At 47.4% G+C, this 13,513-nt stretch overlaps 8 protein-coding genes across 8 annotated transcripts; 3 read left to right on the top strand and 5 right to left on the bottom strand. All coding sequences in view use genetic code 12, as the record gives it.

The window, feature by feature from the left end:
* Positions 1-895: 895 nt before the first annotated feature.
* FOB63_004816 (mitochondrial 54S ribosomal protein mL57) lies at positions 896-1,531 on the bottom strand (the record flags this gene model as incomplete). The annotated part of the gene is made up of 1 exon (XM_002617532.2): positions 896-1,531. One exon carries the CDS (start codon positions 1,529-1,531, stop codon positions 896-898), a length of 636 nt encoding a protein of 211 aa, XP_002617578.2.
* A 96-nt stretch (positions 1,532-1,627) lies between these two features.
* CHR1 (RNA-dependent ATPase) lies at positions 1,628-3,313 on the top strand (the record flags this gene model as incomplete). Its single annotated transcript, XM_002617533.2, has 1 exon — positions 1,628-3,313. One exon carries the CDS (start codon positions 1,628-1,630, stop codon positions 3,311-3,313), a length of 1,686 nt encoding a protein of 561 aa, XP_002617579.2.
* Positions 3,314-3,663: 350 nt separating this feature from the next.
* Positions 3,664-4,041, bottom strand: ATP20 (F1F0 ATP synthase subunit g; the record flags this gene model as incomplete). Its single annotated transcript, XM_002617534.1, has 1 exon — positions 3,664-4,041. The coding sequence occupies one exon, from the start codon at positions 4,039-4,041 to the stop codon at positions 3,664-3,666; it is 378 nt and encodes a 125-aa protein (XP_002617580.1).
* Positions 4,042-4,565: 524 nt separating this feature from the next.
* On the bottom strand, positions 4,566-5,978 carry FOB63_004813 (uncharacterized protein; the record flags this gene model as incomplete). The annotated part of the gene is made up of 1 exon (XM_002617535.2): positions 4,566-5,978. The coding sequence occupies one exon, from the start codon at positions 5,976-5,978 to the stop codon at positions 4,566-4,568; it is 1,413 nt and encodes a 470-aa protein (XP_002617581.2).
* An 852-nt stretch (positions 5,979-6,830) lies between these two features.
* FOB63_004812 (Elongator subunit) lies at positions 6,831-7,985 on the top strand (the record flags this gene model as incomplete). Its single annotated transcript, XM_002617536.2, has 1 exon — positions 6,831-7,985. One exon carries the CDS (start codon positions 6,831-6,833, stop codon positions 7,983-7,985), a length of 1,155 nt encoding a protein of 384 aa, XP_002617582.2.
* Positions 7,986-8,177: 192 nt separating this feature from the next.
* On the bottom strand, positions 8,178-8,642 carry FOB63_004811 (uncharacterized protein; the record flags this gene model as incomplete). Its single annotated transcript, XM_002617538.2, has 1 exon — positions 8,178-8,642. The coding sequence occupies one exon, from the start codon at positions 8,640-8,642 to the stop codon at positions 8,178-8,180; it is 465 nt and encodes a 154-aa protein (XP_002617584.2).
* Positions 8,643-9,392: 750 nt separating this feature from the next.
* On the top strand, positions 9,393-11,972 carry CDC54 (MCM DNA helicase complex subunit; the record flags this gene model as incomplete). Its single annotated transcript, XM_002617539.2, has 1 exon — positions 9,393-11,972. One exon carries the CDS (start codon positions 9,393-9,395, stop codon positions 11,970-11,972), a length of 2,580 nt encoding a protein of 859 aa, XP_002617585.2.
* A 506-nt stretch (positions 11,973-12,478) lies between these two features.
* FOB63_004809 (uncharacterized protein) lies at positions 12,479-12,967 on the bottom strand (the record flags this gene model as incomplete). The annotated part of the gene is made up of 1 exon (XM_002617540.2): positions 12,479-12,967. One exon carries the CDS (start codon positions 12,965-12,967, stop codon positions 12,479-12,481), a length of 489 nt encoding a protein of 162 aa, XP_002617586.2.
* Positions 12,968-13,513: the final 546 nt, after the last annotated feature.

Raw genomic sequence — 13,513 nt, 5'->3', positions numbered from 1 at the left:
AAATGAGACTGGTTCTTACGGTTCCACTAGTATTTTTAGGCTCGATCGCGGCGGCTCAAACTGTGGAATTCAGGTTTCGTTTGGTCCACTAAGGCTGATATCTATCATGTTGGAAGATGGTGCGATAATTCAATATGCACTTTAGATCGCCTTCTATTTAGGTTTGTTTGTTTGTTTTGGTTCTGGTGTACGTTCGTTGGTTGTTTGTTCGTTAGTTGTAAAGTTTGTCTGATCAGCGATCTATTTGATTAGAATGCGTTCTATGAACATGTAGAAAGATGTCTCAGTACAACGGTATATCGCTTCGCCTGTAGTCAGTTACATGTATGTAACCGAACATCGAAAGACTACGCTAAGTATAAAAGCCTTAGATCTAGTGATCACTGGTTTCGACTGAATGAGTAGCATCCACACTCGATGTAAGTTGTTGAATAATTGCAAAAGGTTACAATGTACTCATAAAGTGTGAATTGAGCCACTATGACAAGCTACTGTCATCGTCGGCACTAGGTGTGTTTTTGCGTCGCTATAAGTGGTGAGAGAAATGGCCTTCTGGCATGAGTTACAAAATTGATTCGGTAAACTGATTTTCGAGCTATGAGTTGTTCCTCAAGTTAGAGCCGTGGCATCATCTCCACCTTACAAAGTTCACGCGAGTTTCCGTTGCTTCAAGCTCGTTTCTCCAACCTCGATCTCATCAGTCAACACTAGGCTGGTCACATGGTTGTGTTCATGATCTATAATCCTACCTTTGCATTGTCTCTTCTCTTTCTCAGTAATCCTTCTCTTTCTCAGTAATCCTTCTCTTTCTCAGTAATCCTTCTCTTCATGCCCTGCCTTCCCGCCTACGCTTTCTTCCTCATTCTTGTATTCTCCCGCTGATTCTATGTACATGCTAAGCTACAAGCTCTGCCGTGATCGCTTCGAGCGAGCGGCTGCCCAGAAGCAACTTCTCCCGGATAAACTCCTCGGCCTTTTTCTTACCGTGGGCAAATGCCACAGCACCCACCAACGCATACATGACCTGTGCGCTGACCTTCAACTCGCCGCTCTTTTCAAAGCTCAACAGCGAGTTGTACGACTTCCAGAACATCACCGAGTTCAACTTGGAGCTCTGGGCAAAAACGCCAAGCGCCATGCGGCCAGAAAGCTCCTTGGCCATGGGGCTGCCCAAAACATCCAAGTTCTTGCCTGCCACCGCTAGTTCGTTGGTCGTAGGTCCCTCGACCACATGCTTGGCCAAGAACAAATTGAGCACTTTTGCGCCCATAGCACTCAACTTTTCGTTGTAAGGTTTGATTCCGTTGGCAAACGACTTGTGTGTGAGCACCTGCAACGCCATCTCGTCGGGAATGGCATACTTGGCGTCCAAAAAGTTTTTCACGGGCGCCAAGTTCTCTTTAGTTGCGCCGTAACTGTGGCCAGAAGACGACTTCAAAACTTCTTCCGGACTTCTGCGGATACCGGCGATGCGCGGGCCCGTGTGAAGATAGATGGATCTGGAAAAAATCCGGGCCGGAGGCATTTTCATGGTGGAGTTGGAAGTTGGAGACTTAAAAAATTTGTGCGCGCGTGCAGTTCTTTGCACTAGTACTTTTTTGCTTCATCTCATCTGACGCCAGACATCATGGACATTTTCCGAATCTTGTCGCGGGGAGCGGCTCTTAAAACAAGCAAGAAGGCCACCTCTGACTTTGGTGGCCAGAAAGAGCAAAAGAAAGATATCAAGGCCGAGGTGGATCGGGAAACCAACTTCTTTCGCCATAGAAGCGATGCGCGAGCAGAGGATAAAGACAGAGACAGTGAGAAAGAACAAAAGAGCGGGATCGATGGTAAAAAGGACGCCTCTGCTAAGAGCGAAAACAATAACGACAGTGACAGCGAAGAGGAGAACGAGGGCGAAAGCGAAGGCAGTGTCACCATTTCTACACCTGCGGAAGCGGCTGCGTTCCGTCGTCGGAGCCATTCGAAAGTCTCTGGACACGATGTTCCGCTTCCCATTGGTCTGTTTCACGACTTGCAGCTGCGGTTTTCCATGAATAAACATCTCTTGCGAAACCTTCTTGAGGCGGACTTTATCGAACCTACAGTGGTGCAATGTGAGGCTATCCCTATAGCTTTGCATCGCCGCGACTTAATTGCATGTGCCCCTACGGGTCTGGGAAAAACGGTGGCGTTTTTGCTTCCAATGGTCCAGCTTCTAGTAGAGGCAAATCTCAGCAAGAACCCTGGTGTGCGTGGGCTTGTTCTTGCCCCCACAAACGAGTTGGCGCTGCAGATCCATGTCCAGTTGCAACAGCTCACTCGGGGATTCAAGAGTGTTACGCTGGCTCTCTTGTCTCGCCAATTGGCCACTCGTTTGTCCGATAAAATTGTGTCTGGAGAAAAATATTCCGTTATTGTTTCTACGCCGCTCCGGCTTCTTGACATGGTCCAAGGCGGCCACTTAGATCTTTCGACGGTGGAGCAGCTTGTGATCGATGAGGCTGACCGTATGTTTGACCGTGGCTTTGTTGAGCAGACAGATGCGCTTTTGGCTGCGCTCTCCAACGCTAAGTTGCGCACATCCATCTTCTCTGCTACAATCCCCGCCAAGGTGGAAGAATTAGCCAACTCCATCATGCGTGACCCTGTGAGGGTTATTGTGGGCCACAAGGAAGCTGCATCGTCTCTGATTGACCAAAAGTTAGTGTTTACTGGATCGGAGGACGGTAAGCTTCTTGCAGTGCGCCAGATGATCCAACAGGGTGAGTTTAAACCACCGGTGATCATTTTCTTGCAGTCGATTACCCGTGCTAAGGCCTTATTCCATGAGTTGGTCTATGACCGGTTGAATGTGGATGTCATCCATGCGGAAAGAACGCCCGCACAAAGGGATGAAGTGATTCGCCGGTTCAAAAACGGTGATATTTGGGTTTTGATCACCACAGACGTGCTCGCAAGAGGTGTGGATTTTAAAGGTGTTAATCTAGTCATTAATTATGACGTGCCCCAAACTGCCCAAGCATATGTGCATCGTATTGGACGTACGGGTCGTGGTGGAAAACCGGGAAAAGCAGTGACGTTTTTCACGAAAGAGGATACTTTGGCTGTGAGGCCTGTGGTCAATGTCATGAAACAATCTGGATGCGAAGCGGGCTACGGTTCTTGGATGGACCACTTGAGTCGTTTGTCAGCTTCCGACAGACGCCATCTTCGGAGAAGTGAGCCAGAGCGGGCGCAGATCAGTACCGTTCCCAAGGTTGTGAAACAGAAGAGAAAGAGAAAGCAAGAAATGATCGAGGCGTCGAAACGGAGAAACGGGCAGCAGTGAGCAAGCATGGGCTAATAGACTGGGTAATACATGACAAAAGTGAGTTAATGTGAGAGCAGATTGCCAAATATAGACAAAAATGTAGAGAAAGAGGAACCACCATGCATGTGAGGCAAGAAGAACAAGATTGGACTACAAAGAGCGGATCAGAAGCATGAGGAAAGCCGCAACGTCAAAAGGAATGTTCAACATCTGACATCAATGCGGTGATACCAAGCTCTGTCGAGAGTTCAAACCGTCTACAAACTGAGTTCTGTTCACTCAATCCAGTATACATTTTATTCACAGTAGTTGTACACTTTCCGGGAGAATATATAACGTACGTCCTTCGTATGCAAGCGCACACACGTCTAGTGGTGCTCGGCGTGGCCAACGGCTGGGTAGCCGAAGATGGATCTTCTGCCGATGATTTCACCCACAGAGAAAAAGGCCAAACAGTGGATACCGTAGACAGCAGCCTTGGTGACGGTAGCCTTGTCAGCTTGCACGCCACTCAACTTCTTGAGGAGCTGCTTCTGCTCGTTAGTGCTCTTCAACACATTGAACCACGACTGGTAGGTCTGCTTGAATTGCGCTTGCGATGGTGGAGCCAAACCTTCAGACTTGTAAACGGTCTTGGCAATCTCACCAGTAACCTTTCCCCAGTAGACGGCGCAGTTGGCGAGTTGTGTAGATTTGGCAACGGCAGAGTTGACGAGACCGGTGGCCTTGTTGATGATGGCAGACATGGTTAAGTTTGTGAACTGGGTTTTTTTCAGAAATTTCGGTGCGGAAGTGGGTGTGTGAGCCAATGGGCGCGCTACTTTATGGTGTGTGCAGGTATGAACACTCAGAACCAGTGTAGCCTAGACAAGAATAGTGAGTTGGTGAATGTGGGGAACAATAGAGTTGACGAGAAATTTTGGTGTAAATTTTAGATTTGAAATAAAAAGTCCAGCGAGTTTGAGTTACCCAGGCTGGCAAAAACTTTGCTATAGAAACCCGAGCGTTAATTTCTCGTGTCTGGTAGTACTTGGTAGTGCAATCACGTTCTACCAAAAGGATCGTAGAGGTGGATACATAATGAATATTTTGCAAAGCGCAATATAAGCCAAACTTCGTCATTCAACGTAACCGCTATTCAAAGCATTCTTCTTGCATGTTCTTACACTTCACTTTGGCTACTTTCTTGTAATTGTCTTTCGCTAACCATAGTAATAGTTCACCGAAGGACAGGTGTTTTTGGTCAGGTCTAGTGCTCCTGATCTGCTCTCTAAAGTTGCATCGCGCTGAACCGGTCCGGCCATATCATGGGCGCAACAAGGCTCCAGCCATAAAGCACATAGCACACCCAGGAACTGATGATCTTGACCCAACTCGAAAAATAAGTCCGGCCTACCGGTATAAAGTCGCCCACATCGTCCTGCTTGACGTTAATTGTCAAAAGCGTGGATATGTACTGGGTGGCCAAGAAAAAGATAATATGGAATATAGTGTAGTTGTACGATTCCAGCTCTTTTTCTTTGCCTCGCAGTTCATCTTCGTCGTACAAGGAAACCTGGTTGAGTGCACTCTGTGGCAACAGTCCTTCGTCGACCGCTTGTTTGATTGCCTGGTATCTCATTTGTGCTCTTTCACTCGGCTGCGCATCTATTTTCGGCGCCTGTTCCTCCTCAAAAAACGTCAGGTTGGCTGCGCGTGTCGTAGTGTATGCCAATGCCACGAACGTGAACAATGCACCCATGATCACACTCAACGTACGTGTTCCGCGGGAACGTACTAGAGGATTGCACATCTTATCATCTGGCTCCGAAACAACAGCACTAAGCACCAAGTAAGTACAATACAACACGACCATGGACGCCTGCGCCAAGCCAGCGTTTGGATTCAGTTCTTGGATGCTTTGATTGACAGACGCTACCGAAATCACAACTGCGAGCACCAAGTTGATGGAGATTGCGGTCTGGTTCATAGAGCAGCCCTTGGCAGCAAAGAAAATGTACATGATGACTGTCAACACAATGCTGCACACGTACATGGCCAACGTGCCTCCCACGAGTAGTTTTTTCCACAAGCCCGCATTGTACTCGCCTTCTCCTGTCAACTCTTCCAATTCGATTTTCTCGAGGCACGTTTCGGCCCAAGCGTGGGCAAAATCCACTAATAAGATCAAGCCAACACCAAGGAAGGCAGTCGAAAATATGAGCGCGATATGGTTGCCGTAGAAAATGAAAAAGCTATCGGGAATCACCACAAAGTTAATGGCCATAAGAGCGGCCCACGCAAAAAGCTTCAACTTCCAGCACCCATTCTGGACAACAACCCGCACATGACTTCCCGGCCGCATATTCATAAACAAGGCCGCCAAGATGAGGTGGACTGTTCCTAGTGCCAAGTTTATACGATGCACAGAGCTGAAGCTGATACAGTTTTTTCCGTCGGGACCACACCGGTAGTTTATAAATCCGAAGGACATCTTTTCGATCTTGTGCACGATGAATGGCGACATGGCGATCCACAGCATAAGGGAGTTGACCATCAAAAAAAGAGCGTATGTCAAGCGGGTCATGATGGCTGAAGGAATCGTCCCGTCGATTGAGTTGCAGAAAGTGAAGCAGGTGATTGCGCTGCAAATAGATGTGATTGCGCCCGTACTCACAAAAGGCAAGGAAATTAGAGCTCCCATAGTCTAACTTTGTGATCGTCCAGTATTAAGGAAGGATCGATGTACGGGTGTATTTGGCGCAAGCACACCCGTACATCAGGAATGAAATAGTATCTGGAGAATGTGTGTGCAGGTCTGCTTATCTTGAAATTTTCCCAGTATACGTAACCTAGGCTGATACGTTTTGGACCTTTCTAAGAGTTTTCTCCTATTTTGAAGTCCATAGCTTCTAGATGATTGGTGGCTGTATTGGACTTTGCGCCAAACGTTCGGGTTGATGCCGACAATTATAAAGAGTATATTTCACAGACCTAGAGGCTTTCAGCGAACAAAAGGTCTCATATTGTAGTGATGCTACGTTCATTGAGCGATAGTCATGTGAAGCTATGCACTTTCTGTCTTCGAAGGTGAAAAGGCTTGAAAAGACTTGTCTTCAGTCAAGACAAACACTTTCAAAACATAGTATTCGGCATTGTAGGTTGATGAAACACGTAGGTAAATCAGCTTCTTCTCTGACTAGTGTTTAGTAATTTGCACAGACACCTTTTGTGAAAATCGCCAAGTCTGACTTGCGCACTACAATATTCACAATCCGAGAGAGATTCAGACTCAGAACTCTAGCGCAAATCGCAAATAAAAAATCAACCAAACACGAATACACATAAATCTCTTTGTATCCCCATGAATCTCTACCCAATATCCTCTGACACCCCACTAAAAATGCAAACTTTCTTTAAATCTTTACTTGTATTGACGTATGCCATGGGTGTGCATATACGACAATACTCCATCGCTCTGATACATCTTCATCTATAGTCTGTGAAATCTAGGTTTCTTGCCAACTTGTCAATTTGCACGAAAACTGAAAACCAAATGTCATTTCGGAAAAGAAACGAAATTGTTGGGCGGGCACCCACTGCGCGGCCTCTCACGCGTGCTCCAGCACGTTCTCCTGTTCCATCATCCGTTTCGCCAAAACCACAAAAACCAGAGCTGACTGTAGGCGTGATTCCATCTCCTGTGACATCTCAGCCCACAGTTTCTACCGGGTGTGCTGATTTGGACAAGATCTTGCACCACATGGGGCTTCCTTTGGGAAACACTTTGTTATTGGAAGAGTCGGGAACTACAGACTTCACGTCTGTCTTGCTACGAGGATTTGCTGCGCAAGGAGTGATGCACAACCGCGTGGAAAAGGGCAAGCTAGCATGTCACGTGGTGGTTGTCGGCCCTCCTGCTGCTTGGGCTGTCGATCTTCCCGGAGAGTACAAGGGCCTGTCGAAAGAACAGAAGCAAGCACGCATAGCCGCCGAAAAGGCTCGTGTCAGCGTGGCAAACATGGCAGATAGCGACTTGAAGATCGCATGGAGGTACGGTCTCCGCCCGCAAGGCGAGAGTACGTCGGAGACTGAAAACGGCGTCAATGAACATTATTCCACACAGTTTGACATCACACAGCGGCTTGTGCCCGCGGCCAGCAGTACTGACATATCGTTTGTGCCGCTTTCAGGATCGTATGGCTCTGTGATGGCGCAGATTTCACACATTGTCGAGAGCCACCTGCGACAGCAAAAAGTGGTTCGAATTGTTCTTCCTGGCTTTCTCAATCCGCTGATGTATCTGGCCTCTTGGTCGTCACCCAGCGTGGTGATCCCTTTTTTCCATCTGTTGCGAGCACTTGTGACAAACCTGCCTCGCGTCGTTCTCGCCGCTTCACTTCCTCTTGACTTGTATCCACGACATGGAATCCTCACGCAAGTGTTTGAGAGTTTGGCAGACGGAGTCATTCACTTGCAGCCTTTCAATGCTGAATTGGCAGCTTTGGTCGAGCGGGCATACAAAAACCAGCCGGCAAAGATCCAGCAAGGTTTGGTGCATGTGATCAAGGTGCCTGTGCTATCTGCTCGGGGTATGATGATGGTCCGGAACGGAGAGTATGCGTTCAAGAATGGGCGGAAGAAATTTGAAATCGAAGAGTGGGGCATTCCGGTGGAGGACGAAGAGCCAGAGAAGGAGATGGACTTCTGAGCATATTTGTGAATTTCAAGGTTGTTGGAACGCTCGCATGTAACTTTGATTGTTTCACACTTTTGCATAATGACTACAATTAACCATGCTTTCTACATATGGACACGACTGAAGAAACAATTAACATATTTAATCCTCTACAGTAGACAGCAATTTTCGCCACTCCAACGTATACGAACAACAGACCCTATTTCACTTTTTGTCTTTTGCTTGTTTTATAAGCCACGCAACGTCTTTCTGCAAAGACTGAATGCTTCTCCGCATTTGAGCCATTTCATCTGCCAATTCTTGTTGCAGGAGCTTCATGTCACGGAGTGACGTTGCTGTTGATGCAAATGTACTAGCCACTCTATCCACCAGCTCAACTAAAGTATGTAGGGTCAGATCGGCCAGCTCCGGTGGCAGGTTCTCGAATCGAGCCATTTTGTGCGGCAGAAGACTTCGCCGAGCGCTTGTAGAACCTTCAAGGTCTGTCTGGGACGCCCTTGGGCTCACCAGCCGGGGTCTTTTTGCGCTCTCAAGCTCGCTGATTTGCTTTCTTCGGAGCGGCGAGCCTGAACGACGAACAGGAGAGAGGCGCAAAAGATCTGGCGCTCCCTCCGGCGCAAGGCGGCCAGCACCTTGTATTGTGGGGTCTGGAGCGGAGATTTGGACCATGGAAGAAATGTGGTGTATGTTAAAACAGATGCAGGCAAATCAACATACGACAATGGAGAGGCTGACACTCAAATTGGCTGAGACACTCAAATTGGCTGAGGAAAAGAGCCGATGCTTTCGATTTGGTGGGACAATAATAGAGACAAGTATTGAAGGATAATGTTGGAATCAAGTAAAAAGCACCGAACAAGTTCTGCAGTCCAAGCCTTCAAGCACCAAGTAGTCAAGAATGAATGCAGGGCCAACAGCGGCTTTGAAGATTGAATGTGGGTTTATAATTGTTTTCTAACCCACTGCCGAACATTGAGCACGAATAGACCGCTCCATCTGAAAAAGGCTAGCAAAACCACTGGACTAGGCGATCACAATTTTACGTATGATCGGGGAGGCTAGATCACATTGCAGTCGCTTGCGTCATTGTCAAAGGAGATTATTATGTATCGAACCGCCATGGCTAACTGTGTTTCTGATTACTTGTGTGTTTCTGATTACTTGTTGTGTTTCTCATTACTTATTGTGTTCGCCATTTATACTGTTTGTCTATTCAAGCTGCTCTGTATTCTCAGGTCGCAGAAACACTCGATTTGGCAGATTCCACTTGGGTAAATAGAGCCCGCATCAGCGCGTTATCCTGCACGCTGCACATAATTTACCGCATTGGGCACCGCGCACTACACTAACGTTTTCTTCTTCCTTTTCTCGTTCCTTCTTCCACTTCTTTTCCAGCTTTCATCTTCTCCATCTTTTGTCATGTCGCTGTCCCCCGTACGCAGTCTGCGTGACTCTGCGTCACAGTCGCAGTCGCAGCCGGTGCCTTCGTCGCCGCTTTTTTTCGCTCTGTCGTCCGATCCCCCATCAGAATCTTCCAAAAGAGAAATCTCGTCTCCGCTCCATTACACGCTGTCCAGCCGTGCTGCTGGCCTGTCCAGGGGCCACTTGGGCCTGTCGCAGCCTGACCTCCCTTCAGAAGACCGGATCACGCGCCGGCCCGCGCGGTCCGACTTGAACTCTGACGTGTTGGCTACTCCAGTGAAGCGGCGGATGTTTGCCACGTCGCTGGATCCAGTGGAGGGAGACGCCGACGCCGAACCCGTGCGGGTCATTTGGGGTACAAACGTGTCGATCCAGGACTGCAGCAACGCGTTCAGGGACTTTTTGATGTCCTTCAAAATGAAGCACCGTCGTATCATGGACGGCCAGCCTGTAGAGCCAGAGGACCTGCAACTCTACTATGTGGGCCAGCTTACGGCCATGAAAGACTTGGGAACGACAAACTTGAATTTGGACGCTGCCAATTTGTTGGCCTACCCGCCCACGAAAAAGTTATATTACCAGCTCATCAATTACCCACAGGAAGTGATTCCCATTATGGACCAGACAGTCAAGGACTGCTTGGTTTCGCTTTTCCTGGAGCTGGCAGCTGTGGTTGCTGTGGACGCCATTGAAACCAACATCTATACCATTCGGCCTTACAACATCAATGCCGTGAAAAAGGGTATGCGTGAGCTCAATCCCAACGACATTGACAAGCTTGTGTCGGTCAAAGGTCTTGTTTTACGTGCTAGTGCCATTGTTCCCGACATGAAAGTGGCCTTCTTCAAATGCAGCGCCTGTGATCATACTCTAGCTGTGGAAATAGACCGCGGTGTGATCTCCGAACCTACAAAGTGCCCACGTGCGGTTTGTGGCCAGGTCAATTCCATGGCCTTGGTGCATAACCGTCTGTCTTTCGCTGACAAGCAGGTCGTCAAGTTGCAAGAGACTCCCGACATGGTTCCTGCGGGTCAGACACCACATTCCGTCAATTTGTGCGTATACGATGAGTTGGTGGACACTTGCCGTGCTGGTGACCGTGTCGAAGTGTGCGGTATTTTCCGTTCGTTGCCTGTTCGTGTCAATGCTCGGCAAAGAGCAGTCAAGAGTTTGTATAAGACATACTTGGACGTTGTTCATGTTCAGAAAATCGACGCCCGCCGTTTGGGCGTTGATCTGCTGACGGCTCCACCGCAAGACGCCCATGAAGTTGAGCAGCGCCGTGTTTTGAGCCCCGAAGATATTGAGCGTGTGCGTGAGATCTCTCAACGGGACGACTTGTACGAGGTCTTGGCCCGTTCTCTCGCGCCATCCGTGTACGAGATGGACGATGTGAAGAAGGGTATTTTACTTCAGTTGTTTGGCGGAACAAACAAACAGTTCCGCAACGGTGGCCGTTATAGAGGCGATATCAATGTCCTTCTTTGTGGTGACCCGTCCACGTCGAAATCGCAGATTTTACAGTACGTCCACAAGATTGCTCCGCGAGGAATCTACACGTCGGGTAAAGGTTCGTCTGCCGTCGGTTTGACCGCGTATATCACCCGTGACATTGACACAAAACAGCTAGTCTTGGAGTCTGGGGCCTTGGTTTTGTCCGATGGTGGTGTATGTTGTATCGACGAGTTTGACAAGATGAGTGATGCCACCCGGTCTGTGTTGCACGAAGTGATGGAGCAACAGACTATTTCCATTGCCAAAGCAGGAATTATCACCACATTGAATGCTCGTACGGCCATTTTAGCCCTGGCGAACCCAATCAACTCTCGTTATGATCCCCGCTTGCCTGTCACAGCCAACATTGATCTCCCGCCCCCATTGTTATCTCGTTTTGATCTTGTCTACTTGATCTTAGACAAAGTGGATGAATCTATTGATCGTCACCTCGCGCGCCATATCACGGACATGTACTTGGAGGACGAGCCTGAGTCTGTTTCTGCACACGCCGTTTTACCTGTGGAGACTTTGAGCATCTACATTCAATATGCTAAGGAGAATATTCACCCACAAATCACGGCCGAAAGTAAAGCCGAGTTGGTGCGGGCTTACGTGGATATGCGGCGTTTGGGTGATGACGCTCGTGCAGCCGACAAGCGCATTACTGCTACTACAAGACAACTCGAGTCGATGATCCGTTTATCTGAAGCCCATGCGAAAATGCGTCTTTCTCCACGTGTGGAACTCGTTGATGTAAAAGAGGCGGTACGTTTGATCAAATCAGCCATCAAAGATTATGCCACAGACCCTATCACCGGCCGTATTGATATGGATATGGTCCAAACAGGTACAACCATGGCACAGCGGCGTATGCAAGAAGATTTGGCACATGAGGTGCTTGCGTTGCTCGACTCTCCAATTCGCTTTTCCGATTTGGTTACGCGAATCAACGAAAAGCTGTCTGTCCGTGTTGAGAATGCCGATCTTAATGAGTGTCTTCGGAGATTACAACAGGAGGGCAAGATTGTTGAATCAGGTGATACGAACCGGCGAACCATCCGCAAGCTTGCGGTGATCTAGTGGGTATATTGGGGAACTGATGTAATATATGGTAAGATAAATTTATTTTTAATAGAGCGTGCAATAGTTTGTTCGAGTACCGTAGTTTAAAGGAGGTTAGAAGCGACCAACAAACAATCGAGTAATCACCAAAAGCTGGATATATAAGGATAAAGGACGTGTATTATTTGAGACATCAACACTAGTGTGATTTTGTAACAGAGTGACCAAGATAGTAAAACAGAGGGAAGAAGCCCCAATAATAGGCGAATCCAATTTAACTCGTCATTCGTTTATTATACTGAAGTATGGAATATGAACTACTTACACTAGAGTGAAATTATGAGAAGCTGCCTTTTAAAAGCATGTTCATGTTCAATAGCCAAAGGAGTCCCATTGAAGATTAAAGAGCTATTTCGAGAGATCAAACTCGATTTAAATATTGGGCAGTGCAATGAACTTCAGAAGTAATTCCTGCTTTTGAAATCGGCGACTTTCCTTAGAGGCGAAGATATCTGCAGCTTGTCCTACAAGAACTCTGCTTTTCGTTTCAATCTTTCTTGATCCGCCACGGTCTCTGGTACATGAGTCTCAGGCTCTTCATCAACCTCCTCTGCCATTTGCAAGAACTCCTCAAACTGCTGATCCAACTCCACATCTGTTACCGAATTATATTTGTTCCTTGTGATAGCATTGGCGATTCTGAGCTCCTGTGCCACATCCACAGGCTCCTTGTTACGTATTTTGGAGGTAACATCCCGTAGAATGCGAAATTTGGCTTCATATGCGCTGCGTAAAGCTTCCGTTTCTTTGCGGTTTCTTGTGGTTTCCACCACCATCGACCCGAAAAGAAGCGTGAGCAATATCGACTTGAGAACAGGCGTTGCTAGAAGATCTCTGTAAGAGGGTTTCTTTCGTGGTTGGATCGAATACGCCCTGCGTATACTGAGTGGAACTGCTCTAAACATGAAAAGAAGTAGTAGTAGGTTTGGTGATATTAGAGCATGCAGGTCCATACAGATGGATATAGGTACGACAAGAGTCTACTTTGAAACACTCGCTAGAAGAAGTTAACTATCCTACGGATCAGTTCGGATCACAAAACGAGCAGGTCCAGTGTTTTTCTCTTCTTATTTCCTTCAGAAATCTGTCTTGATGTCAGCCCCATACGAAGTTATCATCGGCAAACTGGTCTAGTTAACAATTCCTACAAACTAACAGTATACAATTGGAAGCGGAACATACCATACATACGTGTATTAACTACTTTGATGGTTCATGTAGAGCTCTTACGCTTTTGAATCGAAGAAGGGCCCCCCAAAAAGAAACAGCGATGCGATCAAGACATGAAGCATTCAGTAAATTTAAAAACGGGAACAAAATAAAAATGCCGTAGTAAATCGACAAAAGGAAATCAACTGCAAATGTTGAACTTTCTAGCACATCAATGCTGATGACTTGGAGCAAATCCAGTAGATCGCCGCACCTTTACGCTACTTATCTAACGATAATACATAAAGACATTCATGACAATTGGGACGATCAAACTATCAAGCAAACTG

This window comes from Clavispora lusitaniae, assembly GCF_014636115.1.
Source record: "Clavispora lusitaniae strain FDAARGOS_655 chromosome Unknown tig00002663_pilon, whole genome shotgun sequence".
NCBI classification, from domain to species: domain Eukaryota; kingdom Fungi; phylum Ascomycota; class Pichiomycetes; order Serinales; family Metschnikowiaceae; genus Clavispora; species Clavispora lusitaniae.
Note: the sequence above shows the minus strand (reverse complement) of the source record. Positions and strands in the feature narration are given on the sequence as shown.